Source organism: Mercenaria mercenaria, chromosome 13 (assembly GCF_021730395.1).
Source record: "Mercenaria mercenaria strain notata chromosome 13, MADL_Memer_1, whole genome shotgun sequence".
Taxonomy (NCBI): Eukaryota; Metazoa; Mollusca; class Bivalvia; order Venerida; family Veneridae; genus Mercenaria; species Mercenaria mercenaria.
In genome coordinates, this window is record NC_069373.1 from 16,169,594 (window position 1) to 16,192,128 (window position 22,535).

General features: G+C 34.7%; 2 protein-coding genes and 1 long non-coding RNA gene across 3 annotated transcripts in view; 1 reads left to right on the forward strand and 2 right to left on the reverse strand.

Moving 5' to 3' along the window:
• The window catches only part of LOC123529641 (synapsin-like), a 173,275-nt gene extending 172,239 nt beyond the window's left edge, over positions 1-1,036 (reverse strand). Inside the window, exon 1 of the mRNA XM_045310046.2 lies at positions 900-1,036. The gene's annotated coding sequence lies outside the window, so the exon portion shown is untranslated. The remainder of the gene's footprint in view (positions 1-899) is intronic.
• Positions 1,037-1,084: 48 nt separating this feature from the next.
• On the forward strand, positions 1,085-20,923 carry LOC123529643 (uncharacterized). Its single transcript, XM_053521267.1, has 3 exons — positions 1,085-1,148; positions 20,072-20,188; positions 20,375-20,923. The coding sequence occupies exons 1-3, from the start codon at positions 1,085-1,087 to the stop codon at positions 20,806-20,808; spliced, it is 615 nt and encodes a 204-aa protein (XP_053377242.1). The 3' UTR covers positions 20,809-20,923.
• Positions 9,463-10,657, reverse strand: LOC123529645 (uncharacterized). The gene is made up of 2 exons (XR_006682183.2): positions 10,317-10,657; positions 9,463-9,786 (listed from the first exon to the last, which is right to left on the reverse strand). It is a non-coding gene; the product is annotated as an uncharacterized LOC123529645 (long non-coding RNA).
• Positions 20,924-22,535: the final 1,612 nt, after the last annotated feature.

Consider the following 22,535-nt stretch of genomic DNA (forward strand, 5'->3'; position numbering starts at 1 on the left):
CATCTTGGTATACCGGTAGTGGTATTTCAAAACAGTTGAAAAATAGATTAAAAGTGACTCAAAACAAAGTTATCAGGTTTATCTGTGGTTATGATTGTAAGAGATCTTTGAAAGTGTCAGATTTTTGTAATATTGGATGGCTTAATATTGAAAACAGAGTCAAACAACTAAGGCTCAATCATGTTCATAAAATTTTTAATAATAGTTGTCTAGCATATTTGCACAATTACTTCTCTCTTGTCTCTAAGAAACATTCTTATAATTGTAGACATAGTGTTAACAGCTTTCATGTACCTCGGGTTGACAGTTCTACATCGACTACTTTTTATTTTCAAGCTATAAATGACTGGAATAGCCTTCCAAATATTAAACATAAAAATTTTAAAAAATAAGTATACCTTTAAAAAAGCAGTCAAAATGGAACTCATTGAATGTATGAAATGTGCTGAAAAATCTGATTTTATCTTTTATTAGTTGTATGATATTATTTTATCAATAGGTGTGCAATATTTCCTGATTAATTCTGTGATATGTATGTCATAATTGAATATAACTGTGATACTTGTAATAATGGCAATATCCAGGAATAGCCCCCTCTACAGAATGAAGTATCGATATGTTATATCCACCTCAATCCCCAACCCCCCCCCCCCCCCCCCCCCCCCCCCCCCCCCCCCCCCCTAAGACTGTGTTAAACTTATAGATATTTAATTATGACATTCAGAAAGGTTTTTAAATCAACGTATTTTTTACCTCCCTTTATTATTTTTGTTCATTCCGTATATAGAGCCAAAGAGCTATAAAAATAATGTAAAAAATGTATTTTATACTTCTTTGATAGAGCATAGGGACTATTCCTGGATAATAAATCTATCTATCTACAGTGCCTCTCTTATTACCAAAGTCAAGTGCTTATAAGCTGAGAGCTTTGAAACCAAATTTTGTTCGGTTATTAATGTGTTTATGGAAGCTTAGTTCGTCATCAATAACTATTCCTAATACTTTTTTCTGTCTGACAACTTCCAGAGTTTCATTTCATTGCAGACAGTACCTTTATTTTCCATTATCACAGTCATCGTTTTAAATGATACACCGGTTGCGGACTGCAACAACAACAACAACCCAACTTTCTGTGTTTATTTATGAAAGTAAGCATATCTTTTTGTTAGTTTATACAAATTTATTTATGAAGCAAGTATCGATAGTAGTGCCTTTAATGAGTGTTGGAGCTACATATTTTTTGTTCTCCCCACGCTTGAATCTTTCAAGTACAAGAAGACCCAAAGCCAAAGGCGTTTCGTTACTCTTAACCACTTCTGTGCCAAGGGCCGATTTTGGGCCGATGTTGTTTACTACGTTGAGTGCCAAGGGCCGATTTGGGCCGATCTAAACTGAACATTTACCCCGTTTATTTGATGTCAGTGTTATTATTTTCCAAGCAGATATACATACTATTGTCTCTATGGAAATGAAAACATAACAATCTTACTGGCATATTATGACGTCATTTTCGAGTTGACGTCACTTTAAAGACGTGAACGTATCAAAAGTTCCCGCCGAAATAGTAAATACCTATCGTTGGTTTGGGTGTTGTACGACTGACCGAAGAAACGTGATAAATGACTACAACGCACGTTTTGCGAGAAGAATATTCAATTGAAATGTTTTTTATTCAGTAAATCGAAATACATTGAACAAATTACTAAATATTATGTTGATAGTATTGTTCAGCCTAGCAAACCATTTAAAAACTAAGATATTTCCTAATAAAAAGTCGAACAAAGTTCTATTGAATCAAACTGGAGGCATAAATATTTTACTGAAAAAGTCCTTTTCACGCTCTGTGTAAGGAACTTCCAAGTGTCGTTGCACTGCCTTTGAAATGTTCTCGACAGTTTAACAAACTTGTAACCTATATCTTTCATAAAATCGTGATGAATATTTTACAGATATAAAAAAACAATTGTGATCCTGAAATAAAGTAATACTTTGCAATGATTTTATTGTTAAGGTGCCTTCAGCTTGAGTAATGTTTACATTAATCTGAATCTAGAGAATGTTTACAGTTAGGACCCATTAAATTGTGTTTAGGGGTCTCATTGGCAGAGTGTATAAAGGTCACTGACTTCGAATCACTTGACCTTCACCGTCGCTGGTTCGTTAGGGTGTTGAATTATTATATGTGAGGAAGCATCCGGCTGGCAAACGGAAGGTCAACGGTTCTAGAGAGTCGCCACATGACATACAATTATGTCGATCTGACTTTAAAAACCAAACAACATTTTATTTCATTTTTATATAATATGATTATAACTTCATATCTCGAAGGAGACTGATTCAATATTCAATAATTTGAACTGTTTATATAAGTGTGCGACTGTTCGAGACATTCCCGTACGGTTACCGATGTGATAAAAATACACTAGACATCCAATGAAGTATGTAAAATACTAAATATATATAAATGTGTGTGTTGTAATAAGTTTATATAAGATATTATAATCATTGCCGGTGTTGAAAAAAATGAAATCAAACAACGCATACAACGCGCACTCAAGTACAGACAAACAAATAAAAATATAGTTTTACCTATAATATTTGAAACGATGTCGATATGAAAACAAAAGAACTTTTAATTAAACTATGATGTGTTTAGATATTGAATACTATTAGGATAATTAGGATATTTTCAAACTTATGTTGTTGTTGTTTTTTTTTAAATGAACGACGGAACACAGTTTCTACATTCATCTTTATCGTACAATGTATTGTTTGTTTGTTTTTGTGTTTTTTTTTTTTTGTGATTCATTTCCCTTTCATGGCTCTTTTTGAAATATAGAAAAAGTAACGTTCACATTTTTAGTTGCACACGTGTTTCGTAGTAGAGGGAAAGCCGAGTTAAGAGTAAAAAGTAGATTTTTAGACTCACATTATTAGTTACATTGTAACACCTCAGTACGTGAACTTTTATTTTTAAATTAGAGAAGTCACACATGATATGCGCAACGCAATTTGCCTTTTCTTGCATGCTGGACAGGATTTTCCCGTGTTTTTGTCGGTGTTGGAAAAAACCTTCTTGCATACCAGACAGGTTTGCCTGTGCTGGAAAAAACTCGTCATACACTTCGGGGTAAGTTCACATCGAAGCTCTAGGGTAGAGTAGAGACTGACACTGTACTCGATAACCCACTTGAACGGTATAAGTTAGTACACCATCGTATCTTCCCTGCTGAAGACCTGAACTCCGCAAACTCCATGGCGAGGTAGGGTTTCTGGTTCCTTGCTTTTATCACAGCGCTCAGTGTGCAGGAAAAAAGTCTTACATACTTCCACGGCCCCAATTTTTGATTGGTCAGTTACTTACTGGTGGGGTAAGTATCATTTACACAACAGCCTACCCTTCCCTAGAGCTCGATGTGAACTTACCCTCGGGGTTTAAGATGACTCACATACTGTAAATTTATGAATGAATGCGTAAATTCATACGCTACTATGATGAAATTAGTACTTAAAAGGAATCATTTGTTTATTTAATTGAAGAATACGGTATGCAGGAAGAAGAATCTACCATTAGTTGGTGTGGATTGAAATTATGACTCTCGGAGCCTTGATACGCCTAAACAGTTACCGAGAGCCATATATTTTCATTCGCATCTTCAAGCGGGCCGCATTACCGCAAAACAGTTACCGAGAGTTGCATATTTCTATCCGCACTTTCAACCATTGAAAAAAAATGATGAAAATGCTCGATGGTTTATTGAGAAATTGAAGGACACATTTTCGATAATAAATATGTCATCGGTATATCGAATGTTACCGTAGGGGATCGATCCCGATTTTTCGTCGTTTCGCGCAGGATCGATTTCCCTATCATTTAAAGGTAGATTTTAGAATAAAAAACAACACTGCCATATTTGTATCTGATGTGCAGACGCAAGTTATGTCACAAGGAAAAAGCGTATTATTCTTCCAAAGTCCGAAGTCAGACGCTCTGTGCACGTGCCGGAAGCACAGATTTTTTTAATTCGATAGTATATATCACATTCGGTAATACGCATGCTACTGTAGAGGGATCGATCCCGACTTCAAAGCAACGATAATCGGTTAGGATCGATTCCCTATAAATTGGCTAAAACTCTCTCGATTATCATTTATTGTAACATGACAGCGTTTAAGCTCTTCTTTTCAGGTTTATGTAAAGAAATCGTAATAAAATAATTAAAAGAAATAATGCCATATCTACTTTTAAAGACAAGTACAATGAAATGTATTTACTTTATATTATGCTCGCCGGGAAGCTTATATTCATATTCAGGAGCTCGGATCCTGGGCGAGACATATCACGGTCCCTGTGGTGATCGGCTGAAGATCGGGGGAAATGGTAAAGAAACACCGTATGTAACTAAAATGCTCGTGAAAAAATATCGGTAAATCCATAAAAACATCAACATATATTTTATTAATTTAAAACCACATGTAACTAAATCGCTTCTGAAAAATTGCATATAATAGTTCAGTTTCAGTTCCATGTATGTTGAAAGTAACTACCGTTGTTGATATTTTTTATTTAGTTAAGAATGTCAAATATTATGTTGACAATGATTGTAATGGAGCTGTTGTTGCAAATTACAATAATTACATAGTCAGAGGCATAACTATAATTGTCTTCAATATGTTGTTTTTTTTTTTGTTGGATTTAACGTCGCACCGACAACATGATAGTCATATGGCGACTTTCCAGCTTTAATGTGGAGGAAGACCCCAGGTACCCTCCGTGCATTATTTCATCACGAGCGGGCACCTGGGTAGAACCACCGACCTTCCGTAAGCCAGCTGGATGGCTTCCTCACATGAAGAATTCAACGCCCCGAGTGAGGCTCGAACCCACATCGATGAGGAGCAAGTGATTTGAAGTCAGCGACCTTAACCACTCGGCCACGGAGGCCCCTATTGTACGCCATAAGGTTCATGTAAAGTGTTTGGACACCACCCCTCAGGTGAATTTTGATTTTGGAAATTTATTCTCCGAAGACCGTTTCTGTTTATTATAAAATACACTGAATTGTTTAGAGGAAGTAGGGAATTACATTACACAAAGGTAAGCTTCTTTGAGAATAAGTATTTGTCTAAAATTGCAGGTACTTCGACCGTCACGGTTCTATTTTGTAGAAAATATCAAACTTTTTTTTCAAAGTATTTTTTCTTTAATATACGTTTTGTTTGTGTCTGTAAACATATTTATCTAGGTACTCCTAGTATTGGAATACAGTTTAACTTACATATTTTCTGAAATATAGGAGTATTTTGTCATTTTGACAGCTCTACTTTCACTTTCGTTTTGCAATTTTGGCAAATTTTTTGAAATGTAGATGTATTGTAGCAATTTTAACTCTGGGAGTACCTGGAGAAATATGTTAGGCACACATAAGTAAACACCTAATGTCAAAATATTTTTGAAAAAGAAGTTTGATTTTTTTACAAAACCGAATGTGACAAGCAAAGTACATGTCATAAAAGAGAAATATTTATTGTACCGAGCTAAACAACCTCTCTTGAATGACATGTCTACTCCTTCTGAACGGTTTGGTATACAATGTATGCAAAACAAAGGCCTATGAGGTCTCAAAACATGAAACAAAATTTACTCGAGGGGCAGTCTCAAACACTTTACATGAACCTATAAGCCTAAAAGCTCCCTAAAGCGGTTAGTCAGTCAATGTGATGTAAAACAGAATAAATTAGCTGCACGTAGTTTTATATCAAACTTGAAATACTAATGATTTGTGACGTTTCATATCCAGTATGTATACATATCCAATATGTATACAATAGTGAACGTTTGCTATCTGTTCGTCTTGAGGCTGTCCCTTTGAGGCAAAAGAAAAATAAAAGCAAAATATTAAGACAAAATTGAATCGGTTAAAATTGGTTTGAAGAAAAACGCTCAAATATTTTCAAATCATGCACAACTCATAAGGAGATTTAAGGGGTAATTAATTATCTTGCTCAAAGTTGTAAACATCCACAAGCAGCGGATATATTTTGAATGAGTTTCAGGAGTATTCGTATTAGGAAAGATAAAGTGTGGCATTTGTCTATGTAAATCATAATGCTGCCACAGCGATTATCAATTTTAAAATTTGTTTGTCATATATCGAACGTAAAATCCGATCAGCTTACGATGTACTGCAACGAGAAGTCTTTGTTTTTGTTTCTTATCCGCCAAATATACAGACGAAATATATACTTTTTTTCACAGCGTAAATATCTTGTTTCACGGGTTATCCAACAGCTTCGGCATTCGCGCATGTTCTGTCTTCTGTAAATTGTCATATGTAACATCATAATAAAGTGTTTTCATTAGTTTTATGTCCTCGGATGTTTCACAAAGAGAAAATTGTCTGTTCTTATCCCTAATTAAGAAGTGATCAGAATATGCATGTTGAAGCTTACAGTTATATATGTGATTAACCCAAGAACGAAACCCACGACCCGAGATACAAGTACAGTGTATTTCCAAAGTATTCATTTTAGCTCTAAACATATAGAATTACCTGTCTTATTAAATGCTTTTCAGTGATTTATCGAAATGTTAGAGTGAAATATAGCTGGTATTTTCACAGTGAAAAAATATTAAATACTGAAGATATTTTTCACTTGTAAGAAACTATAAAATGGGTGTAAAGTTAGTCAAAACAGAAATAAAAAGAAAATTTCTTTGTTTTTACATGTAATATCTAAATATCTTTCACTCATGGACGCCATATCTTATATTTTCACCTGTGGGTAAACCACTCATGAAAATATTGTATTCGGTGTTTACTCGTGAAAGATACTTTAATCTCACACAAACAAATAACCTGTATATGATCAGATTTAAGAAAATTTCATTTACTGACAAAAACCCTAATTATAATCGCAATGTAAAACAATTCAATTAAAGCATCAATTAGCATGAACATAACCGCTGACGTCAAGATTTTCTAACGGTTTTCGACGTCATCGACGTCACTTTGGCATCTTTTGAATTTTCCGTTGGCAGCGTAAGAGTAGTGAAATAGCCCGCAGGTGGCTATTCCTACAGCTCTAAAGACAGTTTTGTATGTCCATCTTGAACTGCATTGTACGGAATTAATTTAAATGGTATATTTTCGAACAAATTTTTTACCTTTTAGTATCACATCCAGAGAGAACTTTGCATGTCAATTTTCAAGAAAAAATAGTTATATATAAGGTGGTTTTGAAACGAAAAACGTATACGGGTGTTGATTTCGCCAGATTCTACTGTATACGCAGAAATTTTAAATGAAAGGCAAAATCAAGATATAAAATTTAAAGTGATGATTTTTTAAAGAATCATTTTAAGCTTTTATTCACGAAAAACGTTTGAGGGTGTTGATTTGGACAGAATTTATAGGTTATTAATAAAACCCGGCCCGGCCCGGCCCGGCCCAAACCACGGAAATAGCCGATTCCGATTGTACGGAAACCACCGGAAACTTACGGACGGAAGGCTAATATAATTACGAATGGTGATACCGCCATCTTAATCAAGGCAAATTTATGTACATGTATATTTTATTTTATTATTACAAAAGCAGAAGCAAAGTATTTAATATTGATGATACGTATGTTTGATGAAGTATTGCACTTGACATAAGCAAAGACCTAAAATAACAAGATATTTGAATCACAATCAAAGAAGTAATACGTTCGACAGTCGATGTGTCATTTTGTGTACCGGACAGACACGAGATAGCAGTTTGCAGGATACTTTCAACAGAACTGGACAGGCTAGTTAATGGTGCGTCGTTATTTCACACCTAACGATGTGACACTAGGTTGTGTAGTACGGCGAAGGGGTCTATACCGCGTGCACTGGAAGTATTTATAAAATTTGGTTGCCCGACCAAGATAGCGTTTTAGCATATTAAGTATTAATTTAATAAAAATATCTTGCCTTAGGGAACATATGAATATAAACACTCTTATATTAAGGTTGTCAAAGATTTGCATTGATAAGTACACATTTTGCGAAAATTAATTTGAAATGTAAGTTTATGAAATTATTATTATAGTCCTTTCGCCTATCTCGGTTGCGCAACCAAGATAGATCGAAAATAGATTAACTTCGAAGCTATGCGCTGTTTTTATACTTGCCATTTGTTTCAGGTTGTTCAAGTATTCAAATCTGAATATAAAACAATAAATTATATCAAAACCTTAAAGAAAAAAAAAAAAAAAATAGCCCACTTTTTACATTTTTTTCATATTAAAGGGAGGCAATTACAAAATTTCATAAAAGTATCAAAGTAAACATTTCTAAAAAGGTATAAATCTATGTAATAGGTCTTTGTTCCTGAAATACAAGAAAACTGGAAAAAAATATAAAATGTTGTTCAAATGATAAATCATATAATTTAGCTTTAAACAAAACCGGGTGATATGTATTGAGATGATACCCGGAGTTACAGTAACTTGTAGAAATGAATGAACTGGAGTTTAAAATATGAAAGATCGGTCGCAAAGTTTCGACCCCCCCCTCCCCAAACATGTCCGCTCAGTCTGTTCAAAACAAAACAATACCATAAAAAACGGTAAATATCTAATATGGATAAATGGGAGGGTAGTGATAGCAATGAACTTTCGTGTTTTAACAATTTACTGCTAACGTTATTTTTGTTTTTAGATTATTTAATTTTTGATTTCTCTTTCTTTTATATTTGAAATAATACTAGCATACCTTTATAACACAGAATTAAAAAAAAACGATCTGGTCGGACTACGCACTATTTCAGCCTATGCTTATACAACTATTCACATAATGTTAACTTTTTTGTTTTTAAAATGAACATTTTAAAGCATGGATTACAAATGTGTGCAATTCAGATGTTAAATTATTATACCCAACACAATGTCCAATGCAATTTACCTATTAGTTTAACTTGAATAATATATCATATTTACAAGCGTTTTTATATCTCGTGCGCAAAATTTTATTTTCAATTTCTGCGCATGTGATATTATACAATAATTGCCTTTTGGTGAGGTCGATATGAGCCGCACCATGAGAAAACCAACATCCGCACAGTCTGGTCAGGATCCATGCTGTTTGCTAACGGTTTCTCTAATCGCAATAGACAATGTTGGTTTTCTCACGGCGTGACTCATATGTGGATTTATCAGCCTGATATGATAAAAGCAATATCAACCTCGGGCGAATTTATCGGCTTGATATCGCTTTAACAGGTCGATAAATCCACATATCGACCACACATAGTGTTATTTCTAGGGCTCAAAAAGGGCAGGGTGCTACTAAAAAGGGGCAGGGGGGCATCCGTACCGCGATTAGGAAAGAAGGGCATTTTCTAACATGTTGTTTGAGAGGGCTTTAGAACAATTACACCTGATTATGGTGTTGCTTCCCTTGCATTGAAGTAAGGATTAGAATCAAATACAATATTATACAGTTCATTTCTTTAATCAGTTGAATAATTTCATATCTTTTGCAAAATTAGCATTCATATAATGTAATCTAGCAATTCTAATTGTGATGAAATTAGCTGTATCAATTTTGTCTTCAATATTTCTGTGAAAAGTATTCAGATTCGTGTTTGTTGTATAACCAAGGTCTAGTCAATGTCCATGCAGATTCAAAGCCAATCTTGTGTTTAGCTTTCAGCGTTTTCCGTTGTTTTGGTGTTGAAGTTGTTGATACTGGTGGCTGGCACCCGACGCACAGGAGCTGGATCGAATACAGCCTCGGTAGCCTGAGTTGTCTCATCACTGAAATAATACAATTAAAACCCTGTAGTACCAAAAAAAAAAAAAAAAAAATTTTTCCATAATAGATATCCTATGGACAACTTTAACTAAAATGATTTATCTTTAGGTATTTACTTCAAATGTATAAAGTCCTCATCAAATAAACAATATGAAGTAATTGTGCATTTTTTTAAATATGAAATTTAGATTCAATATAGATCTACCTTTATCAAGCAAAAATAAAATGCATGTGAACGCATCTATTGAATGCATCTGCAAACAATAAAATAATTTCTCTAAAAATGTTTGATCTGGTCGGTCAGTGCCTTTAATATTAAAGAATAATCTATTTATTTACCTTGCTCTAGCTCCGAAGAACGATGTCATACAATGATTATTTATTGCAATTTTAGCCCTTTCTTTCTCTAACTGAACCAATTTTCTTTTTACAGAAGGCATGTTCACTTAAACTATGAATTTATGGTTTAACTCGTCAAATTCTGAATTAAGAATGATACAAGAACATATAATTTTAGAATTCAGATTTTTACCTTTTTGTTTTCAGCACCGTAATCCATTGTCTCTTTAATAGCGTTACAAACACGGCAATATTTTGATTCTAATCAATGTTTAATTTTGCGTATTTATCACCGATCAAAGTCCTTTTATTTGTATTAATTTATACAATTAGTCGTAATCCCTTGATCCCAATTACAACCTTCAATCAAATCTCCGTACATCATTATAACGCTGACATAATTTAATCATTACACAACATGTGACCTGTAGTGTGTTCACGCTCCGTGACGTAATTATCGTCTATGTATACAACAGGCTGCTGAATCGATACGACACGCGCTTAGGTGATTATGCAAATTTGAGGCTAATGCGAAGTAACGGGGCGGAGCACAGGACCGATTTTAGGGCACTCTGACGGCAGTTGAAAAGGGCAGTAAAGGGGCGGAACATAGGACCGATTTTAGGGCAGCGTGGCGGCAGTTAAAAAGGGCGGGGCGGGGCGCCCCGCTGCGTCGCTCTAGAAATAACACTAACACATAAAAGGCGACATTTGTTTTATTATTAAATCCAGCCTACTCATAAGTATAAACATTAGATACAAATGTCTGCAGCCTTAGGTCATCTTTCGTAGTTAATTGTAAACGACGTCGCATTGTTTTAACGTTAACGTGTGGACGTCACAGCTGGAGGTCAATACGTGTGTTTGGCTCCGCCTTCGAGAAAATACGACTTTTTATCGTTGAACATGTGACTACATCTAGAACAATGGAAAGGACTATAGATATAGATTTAATGTTAAGAACAATAATTTCATATCACATGCGCAGCAACGCTATTTTGTTTTTCTGCGCATGTGATATTACATTTTCATGTCCCTATGTGAGATCGATACGTTCGTACTGATTAAAAGACGATGCATATTTATACATAGGATTAAATTACTTTGTCTTGTGTTCATACATGTGTGAACCTGGCCTATTTTTCTTTTCTGCTTTTGAATGATTTGTTCTACATGCAACATTTTGAAAACATTTTTTCATCAAATATTAAACTGAAACTATCACCATCAGACTGGAAATTAACTAACTACTAAATACTAAGAAAATGAGTGCTCTCATTATGTGTTCCGTAGTTATCGCCGTTTTTTCGAATGTTACTGCTGCTGATTTTGTTGAAATATGCCCATAAATACAGCGTTATGCAACCTCAAGACTATACCTATCAGAAAGTATTTTTATACAGCAAAGTCGCGACAATTTCTAAGTGCTTACTAGTAAAGCCTCCTTAATTCTGTTTTCATTATTTGGTAAGTAATAGCCTTTTTTAATGTTAAATAAATCATTTCATTAATTTTTCGGTATAATAAAATAAGTAATGTATTCCTGAGATGGTGATCCCCCGAAATAACTCTATCCGTGACTAATATTTCTCAATGCGACCATTGTAAGTTACTGTAGAGAAAGAGTTTAGTATTTAAACTGTAAATGTACAATACAATGTTGACGAAAATGGGCTTAAAATCCTAAAAGGCCACAACAGGAAATAATTCTTCCCGGCTAATTCTGACTTTTAAATTGGTCGGGACTTTGATATGCACAGTCCAAATTTTCCCAGCACCGCAGCATGAAAATGAACCTGGTAGTCATTTTATAATTTTATTTCATTCAAAAACATTTCAGGAACATTTTTAGAAAATAAAAGATACATACTGAGTGGCGAACGATCAATAAAGTGTTTAATAAGAAGTACTATTTTATGTTTTTCATTACGCCGCTTCTGTGTGTAACATGTATTCAGGTATACACGCGTAACAATAAAGATAGGAAAGAAATCGAAAATGGCTAACAAAATAAGAATATAATTAAAACGAAGTTTATGCTGTTGTAAACTTGTTTTGGTGATTAACTTATTTTTCCCTTAGATACAAGCATTTGTATGTAAAAATTGAGTGTGCAATAGCTGCGCGTGAAAATAGGGTAGGAGAAAATTAAGACAATACCGCGAAAACGAAGGAGACCCCTGTTTATCACTTTTCGCTCATATTACAATTCATTTTTTTTTTTATCATAATTGTATTTGTGGAAAAAAAGAACACACTACTTAGTCATTCCGTTTGAAAACATACAGGTTTCAATGGGCCTGTTATACCAAATGAAACATAATTACTTTTTGGATATAATGGACACCCCCCCCCCCCCCCCCCCCCCTCCCAAAAAAAAAAATTAATCTCCTTAAAAACAGAAACGTCACAACTACATGTATATATATTTAGGGTTGAGCTAAAATGTGATTTCTCGACGCGATTTGCGTAAGAAGTACGAACTTTACCTTTTCATTACAATGTAATATCGGGTGAAGATCAACTTTTACTATTATTTAAACAAGTTATGAAGGATGCAACTTGTTTTTGGAAAATCCCGCTCATTACACTTTCTTTACCATAAAGCTGAAAAAAAAATATGTAAGGTTAAAACTTTTCCGAGATGCTTTATGGATTTGGCCACACATGGGCAGTTTAACAAACCATTTTAGCCGGAGAATTACACTCAGATCATTCGTAAAAAACTGCAAACTATCGTACAATTACTCTGTATATAAAAAAAGCAACAGTTAAATTTGCATAGTTACGATAGGTTTGGTTCTACCAATGAAAAACTCACAAAATGTAGGGTCTCAGAATGCGACAGCATTAAAGCTGTTCAATATAGATACAAGTACAGTTCACTTCCGGTGTGGTCACGTGACCATAGTAAAATAAGCAATGTTGGAGTAAATCGTCTGCAGTACACTGTGATATTGATAAATTTACAAAAAAAAATCTTAATGAAGAAATTTGTGAGATTTGAAGAAACAACATCCATTTAAAGTTTTATTTTGCTTTTTCCAGACTTATTTGTAAATTATGATTAGCGGGCTCAAACGATTCTTCTGTTGTTATGTATCAAAAATGCCGAGCACTAGCAAACTGACTGAAAGGACATTCTGTTTACAATAATATATCAAATCAACCTAAATAAATTGCAAAGTTTTGCAAGATATGTCTAACCTTTGAAGTTTAATCTTGAAGTATCTAAATGCTTAATCTGAAAGTGTACAGCATTGGTAAATATCCAAACGAACCTTAACAGGTTTTTACTTGGTCTTTTTTCACGGAACAGTGTGAATCGTTCTATATATTGAGTGCAGTTAAATGGTAATTTTGTTCCCATTCAAAAGATTTCTTTTTCGCGTCGAGTTTTGGTTCACCAACTAATGTCAAATACACTCGATGACTGCTTCCTGGAAACTAACCAGTACTCGCACCGAAAGAAGGGACTGTTGGAGTCACGGTCAAAATCCGCTGACAGGATTCGAACCCGCGACCTCCGGATTACGAGACATCTGTACAAAAATGAAAAAAAAGGTAAAATTTGTATCACGATTCTACTCTATATAGTTTTGAACTAATTTGAATATAACTGAAGTAAGTTAGATTATTCAGAGATTACTTGCAAACTTGAAAAAAATAAAAATAAAAAAGATGTTAAAACATCATAGCAACCTGCCGAATATGAAATCGAATATCCAAAGTGCAACATTCTCGCATACCAGAGTTCTACCGTGGTTCACCGGATGAACTTTTTGACGAACATCTGATGGATGAGAATGAAGTGCAAAGACTATGCCACAAACTGCAATGTACCACAATAAATTCAATGTGTGACTTTCATCGTACGTCAATTCAGTTGACTAAGATACTCAGAATACTGCGTGAACAAACCTATCTCAGTATTTGTTTCTATATATTTATACAGGAATATTTTAAAAATATGGGGTACCGTGTGTAAAACTTTTCAATATTCAACGCTGCATTCTCCGTGCGTAATCGGGATCCCGACCTAATTTAAATTTTTCACATGACCCTAAACGTTTTATGGTCTTTGAGATTTTTTAAAAACTTTTTAATAAAAAGTTTAAAAAAAACTGCTCATTCTATTCTTTAGAAATTGTCAGTGATATTAGAAATATAAAAATAATTTCTGTAAAGTCTCATTGAACAAAAAAGTATAAAAAAACCCTACCTATTTACTAACTATTTTAGGCATGTTACTGGACACAAAGAATTATTTAGGCTTTAGGAATGCACAGGTGAAACAAAAACTCTTTGAGGCCCGAGAGGAATTCCTTTCTTCCAAATATAACACCTTTTTGGACAAAACGTGATTATAAAGTATTATATAACGATACAAACTTTCGGGAACTAATTAGAAGGTTCGTCAAAACAACGCTGTGTATAACGATTCCTGTGTACAAGTTTACAAATTATATTAAGACGTTTTTGCAAGAATACGCAGTCTTTTAACCCATTCATCAAAGAAGTTCCTCGCGGGCTTCATAAAGTTCAGTGCATTTTACTAAACTCTAAATATGCAAGTTGATATCGACACGATATCATTCGTAATTATATTAGCCTTCCGTCCGTAAGTTTCCGGTGGTTTCCATACAATCGGAATCGGCTATTTCCGTGGTTTGGGCCGGGCCGGGCCGGGCCGGGTTTTATTAATAACCGAATTTATATGCGAAAAAATCTCAAGTAAAAGGCAAAATCAAGACATAAAATCTAAAGTGTTGAATACTTTTTAAAATCCTTTTAAGCTTTTATTAAGTATATATTTCTACGTGTGCATGCCAATTTTCAAGAAAAAAATACTTATACTAAGTATTAATTAGGTTAATACAGGTGTTGATTTTGCCAGATGGTCATCGATATGCAAAATCACGCCATAAAGTCATAAAGATTACAGGGAGCACTTTGGTAATTTTAAATTATTATCATTTCATTTTAAACCACAGTTTGTGGTTCCCATATCTTGCCATCCAAATTAATTGCCTTATTTTTTCAGTTCACTTAGAGATAATCGTCTTTAAGATATGTAAGTGCTATTTTACATTGTTTTAAAGAAAAGGAAGTAATATTCAAATCACTGAACTTAGCGCAAATATCGGTTAAAAACCAATAATTACCGGTATGTTGTTAGTACCAGGTAGATAAATGGTTTATAGCGGTGGAAGAACAATTCATCAGATAATAGTTTGTACTGTTTTTCAAGGAATTTGTTTATTTTTTCAAAGTTTCTTTTTAAGAGTTTTACTTCAGTTTAGACCACAATTACTGCCTGTGCTTGTGAACATGTAGAAAATATTATAAGTCTTCTTATAAAACAATGCATTAGATAAGGGGTTTCACATTCTGAGTACATTTTCATGTTTTTATTGAAAAGGGGAAAATCTGGGTGAATTCGCCAATTTCACAATAGATACTTATTTGGCAGATGTGAAATAAGTACATGCACTTGTTAAAGGACGTGGCTTAAAGAAGCTGCATAAAAATTTTATCTTTTCAAGGAAAAATAAGTTTTCTAATACCACTTGCATTTGGCCTCCATTACATGTTCATTATCATTAAGTCACTGTTAAATTTTGATTGGAAGGTAGGTGCATTTTTTTCGGGTGGTGATCAAATATTCATGCATTAAGGCTTTCATTGCCGGACAGCTACATATTGTGTGTGAAAATGCTTAACATAACATTGACAGGAAAATGTGTCATTTGATAATTTTCCAGTCTTTCTGGTACTAGAGGAAGAATCCAGGCGCTTGTCAGGCACGTAGGAAGCATTTTTAGAGTGGGGAGCTAGGGCGGCGTACATTTTGAAAGTCAGCCGACCTATAACAAACCCAGTTCCATAAAATGTTAAACAACGTTTTTTTTTTTTTTTTTTTTTGTTTTTTTAAAAAGTGGTTGTTAAAACCTCAAAAACAACTATAAAACTGCAGGACACAGCTAAAATTGACTCGTTGTCAAAAGATTGTTAAGAGAATTAGCTTAATTGGTCAAATTATTGGGAGGGGGCGCCCTGGGTGTGAAACTGAAAAGTAAACAATTTGTTCGAAAATATACCAGTTGAATTTATTCAGTACAATGCAATACAAGGTGGACATACAAACTGTCTTTAGAGCCGTAGGAATAGCCACCTGTGGGCTATTTCACTATTCTTACGGGAGAGCCGTAGGAATAGCCTGTGAGGCTATTCTTACGGGACCGTAGGAATAGCCACTTCCTACTCTTAAATGCAGTATCGAATATGACTATACAGGTAGAAACTGGAGCGTACAATACACTGACTAGAGGTTCAGTAGGGTTAGGTTTAACACAGGTATATAGAATAGGCCCTACACTACTATCACCAATAAAATTTACTGCATCTAGAGCTAACCAAGAAGTTTCGACACCAAATTCCTTAGACTACAGTGCTTTAGGGTATAGCGGATAGCTAACTAATTTTTCCTGCTTTCCAATTCAAAGAAATGACAATAATAGTTTTTTTTAGTATATCAGACAGAAAACATTTATTCTTCTTAAAACAGTCAGCTTTTCATAGAAATTCATGTATTTTTTCTCTCCACGCCATTGTTTACATATGAGCTGATTTAGGGTGTACAGGATAGCTTTGGTCATTTTTTACATTATTAGTTTAAAATCCACATCTTAACAAACTTTCCAAGACTTCTTTACTATAAATCAGAATAATAATGTATTCTCTTTTCAAAAACATTCAGCTTTTTAAATTTCTATCAAATACTTTTCATTCACTGACGTTTTTTACATATACACTGATTTAGTCTATAGGGGATAGCTTTATTTTACATTTGATGACATATGAAAAATAACACAACGAGCAAATATTTAAAATGTATGCCAGAATGTCTGTTTGCATGTCAGTAAAAGAATGATATGAAAATTTATACAATAATCCAAGTCTAAATATAAAATTTATCAGCCTATCCTCTATACCCTAAAATCCGCTATACCCTAAAGCACTGTATGCGAACCAAAAGATAATTTCGATCCCAAGGTAAAAGTACTGGCGGTATACTGGTAACAGGTCAGGACAAAATCTTCTTGTATGAAACACTTGGCTCGATTTTCAAATAATTTCATACAAATGGTCCTTGTTGTGTGACTATCAAGATAGTGCAAATATTTGCAATTTTAATTTAGGCAGTGGCTAGAGAACTTATTCATCCGGACCCGGTTCTCTAACCAAAATACCGTGCATAGGCTAGGGAACCAGAATTTTATAACACTGATGAAATCCACTGTCTCCAATAGTGTAGGCCTACTCGACGCATACCGTGTCCGCCATATTAATTGGAATGTTGTAAACTATTACGAAATGAATGCGTGAAAACTACTTTGTCGTCTTTAAATGTAATTTGTTTTAAACCTGTACAATGTTTAAATGATTTTTTTTAAAAATAGTATTTTTAATTTCTGTACTTTGTATTTGCATCATTACATGTTTATAGATGTACAAACTAATTTAATTGCCATTAAAACTTCTTGCATATTAACTGATCACTTTATATACTGGTTTGTAACACCTCGGCATTACACATTCAAAGATATGTAATCAATACTAATAAACAGAAGTTACTTAGTTTGTTTTAATTGTTTCCTTTTTATACGCCCGTTTGAAAAACGGGACGTATTATGGGAACGCCCCTGGCGGGCGGGCGGGCGGGCGGGCGGCGTCCACAGACCTTGTCCGGAGCATATCTTCTACATGCATGAAGGGATTTTGATGAAACTTGGCACAGTTGTTCACCATCATGAGACGGAGTGTCATGCGCAAGAACCAGGTCCCTAGGTCTAAGGTCAAGGTCACACTTAGAGGTCAAAGGTCAAATTCAAGAATGACTTTGTCCGGAGCATATCTTCTTCATGCATAGAGGGATTTTGATGAAAGTTGGCACAATTGTTCATCATCATGAGAAGGAGTGTCATGCGCAAGAACCAGGTCCCTAGGTCTAAGGTGAAGGTCACACTTAGAGGTCAAAGGATACAAGAATGAAAACTTTGTCCGGAGCATTTCTTCTTCATGCATAGAGGGATTTTGATATAACTTGGCACAAATGTTCACCACCATGAGGCGGAGTGTCGTGCGCAAGAACCAGGTCTCTAGGTCTAAGGTCAAGGTCACACTTAGAGGTCAAAGGATACAAGAATGAAAACCTTGTCCGGAGCATTTCTTCTTCATGCATAGAGGGATTTTGATATAACTTGGCACAAATGTTCACCACCACGAGACGTAGTGTCATGCGCAAGAACCAGGTCCCTAGGTCTAAGGTCAAGGTCACACTTAGAGGCCAAAGGTCAGATACAAGAATGACTTTGTCCGAAGCATTTCTTCTTCATGCATGGAGGGATTTTGATGTAACTTGACACAATTATACATCATCATGAGACGAAGTGTCATGTGCAGTTCCCTTCTTTAGAATTACTTCCCTTTGTTGTTACTATAAATAGCTTATATTGTAAGTTTTTCATTACTAGTCGTAGGGAAAAATCGAGACCACTTTTCTGTAGTACAACATGCATGCTACATCCAATTTTGAGGTGTATTTTGACCAGTCTCTACCTGGTAAAGATTTTTGTGAGGACTTATATTTTTTTTTTTTTTTTTTTTTTTTTTTTTTTTTTTTTTTTTTTTTAAGATTAACTTCCCTTAGTTGTTACTATAAATAACTTATATTGTAACTTTTTTATAATTGAGCGTAGGGAAAAACCAAGACCACTTTTCTGTGGTACAACATAGATGTTACTTTCCAATTTTAGGTGTATTTTAAGGTGTCTCTACCTGGTAAGGAGTTTTTTTGTGGACTAAGAAAAACAAAACACTTAGTTATTACAAAAATTACCACAAAATTAAAATTCCATTTGCAAATACAGGTGCTAGAGTAAAGAAATTTGCTGTGACGGGCGTATATTGTGACATTCTTGCACTCTTGTTTTTTGTATTGTACCTTTTAAGTTTAAATTTCAAGTTTATTTTCGGCTTGCTCCAATGCTGAAGATTTCGCATTCATTCGAACAAGTTTATCTTCCAATATGGCGGACAGTATGCGGCTAGAACACTTTTGGAGACATAGTAAACACTGATAAATGAAAGGGCATACCTAGCTTGCTGCAATGGTGAAAATAATTAAGATAATAACATGCATGACACTTTCCCAAAGAAACAAAGTGAATTTCAACAGCTTTATGCATAGAAATGAAATTCCAATTTTGGTTAGAGAACCGGTTCCGGACAAATAAGTCCGGTTCTCTAGCCACTGCCTTTAATTTACATTATTTAATTCAGTGCGATTAATGAATTATTACACTTTCATTTTGTTTGATCAGCAACAATGTCTAAATGTAAAATATTTACTAAAAATGTAGAATCGCCGGAAAAATGGCATACTAAACCTAGGTATGACTGCAAGTTTTACCCTGAATGGACAGCAAAGTTCAACAAACTTTACAAAGACAAGCTGGAAACTGACTGACACACTTACTGCAAGTTATGCAAAGCCTCCTTCGGAATTACACATGGTGGAATCAATGATGTTAAAACACATGTTGGAACATCTCAGCATGCTAGCAGAACCAGAGATACTTCTTCCACAGCGAGTTTGAAAAGCATGTTCTTGGAGAAGAATCCCTTAGAAGATGAGATAACAAATGCTAAAGTACTCTTCACCAGCTTTGTTGTTGAACATAATCTGATGTTTTCTGTAGCGGATCACTTCACAGAGTTGTGCAAGAAAATGTTCCCTGAGACTCGCAAATTGCCCAGAAGTTTGCATGCAAAAAAACCAAGACCACACACATATTAAACGAAGCCATAGCACCAATCCAAGAAAACAGGGTGGCAGAACTTCAATTTACCAGATTTGTTTTGTTGTATTTGTTTAATTATTAGGTCAGTCAGGAAGAAGTCACCAGAAAATGCTGAAGAAATTTCCACTGAATGATCCCACAAGGCAAAACCTTGGCTTTGTGAATCCATCTACTAGACAGGACATTTCTGCTGTTGCAGGTACTAGCTGACATAATTTTATTTATCTAGACATTTTATTAAATTTTTTTTTGTGATTTTACTTTCTATCTACAAGCCTGTACAAAGTGCTAATTGTAAGTCAACAGCACACACGCACATTTCTACATGAGGTCTTTTTCACATAGATTTTGTAAATAAGTATTTTTTCTTTTTTATTTTTAATAGTATTAAGCCTGGCCAACAGATTTGGGTGCCATGTTCAAGCAGACCTGCTGATGGATGAGTATGCTGACTACCAGCTGAGTCAAGACTCAGAGCTGCCATTTATCAGTGAAGACACAAGTCTTGACAGTTTCTGGTTTAAGATCGAAATTCTGAAGACAATGAGTGGTGGGCATAGGTTTGGACAGCGCAGTGAAGTAGCTCTGACTGTCCTTTCCCTGCCCCACAGCAATGCTTATCCAAAGAGATGTTTCAGTACAGTTAGAAAAATTCAAACAGATCACAGAGACAATTTGGCAAACAGAACTTTGAGTTTGAATTCGTTGTTAAGGTTCGAGTTCAGTGAGAACAGTGAATGTTTTAGGTTTAATATGAGCAAAGAACTTCTCAGATCATCAAAAGAGGCCTGTAGTCTGTACAAACTTAACAGGAAATAAATGTGAACCTTAAAGAGGCTTATACAATAGACTGTAGGAAATTGTTTATACTAAAGAAATTATTTAGTATGTATTGATTGAATAATAATAATAAAAGATATGATTTGTGTCACAAGTTATCTTCTTGTATTTATGGTTAAGTTTGACAATCTACTGTACTTTCATAACATACATAATGGTAAACTGGGTAAATAAGGAATGAAACATCTCCCACTTTTGATACCCAATCTGCCACTTTTTGGAAACAAATCTACCACCTTGGCAGTTCAGAGTGACATGTATGTACATCAAAAAACATGGCCACCATAGGGCATGGTCAGTTTTCCCTATATGTATGTAGTGAAAAGTTTAAAACTCTTTTTGTATGAAACTGCTGATCCTATTTTTTAGCTCACCAATGGTTGAGCTATTAGTATCTATAGGTGGATGGTCCCTCCTCTATTGATTTTTACTTAAACATGTTCTTCTCTGAAACTGCTGGTCGGAATAACACCAAATTTGGTCTGTAGCATCCTGGCAAGGTCCTCTATCAAGTTTGTTCAAATGGGGGCACTTGGCCCTTTATATAGGGGCCGCTAAAGCTGAAAATAGAAAAAACCTTTAAATGACTTCTTATCATGAACTGCTTTATGGATCTTCATCAAAATTGGTCTGAAGCATCATTATATGGTCTTTTCTTAAGTTTGTTCAAATGGGGGCACTTGGGCCTTGGCCCCTTTTAGAGGCCGCTAGAGCTAAAACTAGAAATACCTTTAAAAGTCTTCTTCTCATGAACTGCTTGATGGATCTTCATCAAACTTTGTGTGTAGAATCATTATATGGCCCCCTCCCAAGTATGTTCAATGGGGGCACTTGACCCCTTTTAGGGGCTGCTAGAGCTAAAAATAGAATTACCTTTAAAAGTCTTCTTTTCCTGAACCGCTTGATGGATCTGCATTAAACTTTGCCTGTAGCATAATTATATGGTCCTCTCCCAAATTTGTTCAAATGGGGGCCTTTGGCAGAAGTTGGCCCCTTTTAGGGAGCTCACTGGTTTTATGTAGACTTACATAGGAAAAATTTTTTTTTTCTAATTTTATTCATTTGTTAATTTTTTAATTTTTTTTTTTACCATCAAAACAATCAATCAAGTGTCTTCAAAATCAGTCATCAACCAGTTAATAACCTTTCATGAACTGCTTCATGAATGCTGTTTAAACTTTTTCAGAAGCAAGATCTGATTAGGTTAAGGTCATGGTCTGCCTCAGGTGAGCAACTAATGGGCCTCTTGTTATATAATTTCACACAAATGGTCTTTGTGTGAACCTCTACCAGGGTTGTTTAATTTTTTCCGATTCATCAAAGAACATTGCCGCCAAGGTCAGAGGTCACTTTTCCCAGTATGTATATATTGGAAACTTTATCTTCTTGTATGAAACTCCTAGCCCGATTTTAAAATAATTTCACACAAATAGTACTTGTGTGACCCTCTACAAAGAATGTTTAAATAATTTTGATTCATCAGAAAACATGGCACCAGGGGACGTGGTCACTTTTCCCTATTATGTATATAATGGAAACTTTAAAAATCTTCTTGTATGAAACTGCTGGCCTGATTTTGAATTAACTTCACACAAATGGTCCTTGTGTGACCCTCTACCAAGAGTAATCAATTTTTTTCCAATACATCAAAAAACAGCTGCCAAGGTCTGTGGTCTTTTCCCTATAATTTAGTAGCAACTAAACTG

What these genes read in the sequence shown, in the direction of transcription:
- LOC123529643 (XM_053521267.1), top strand. Translation starts at nt 1,085, where the DNA reads ATGATACACCGGTTGCGGACTGCAACAACAACAACAACCCAACTTTCT. An exon ending in TTCTGTGTTTATTTATGAAA is followed by an intron (nt 1,149 to 20,071) that starts GTAAGCATATCT and finishes TTTAATTATTAG; the next exon opens with GTCAGTCAGGAAGAAGTCAC. An exon ending in GGACATTTCTGCTGTTGCAG is followed by an intron (nt 20,189 to 20,374) that starts GTACTAGCTGAC and finishes TATTTTTAATAG; the next exon opens with TATTAAGCCTGGCCAACAGA.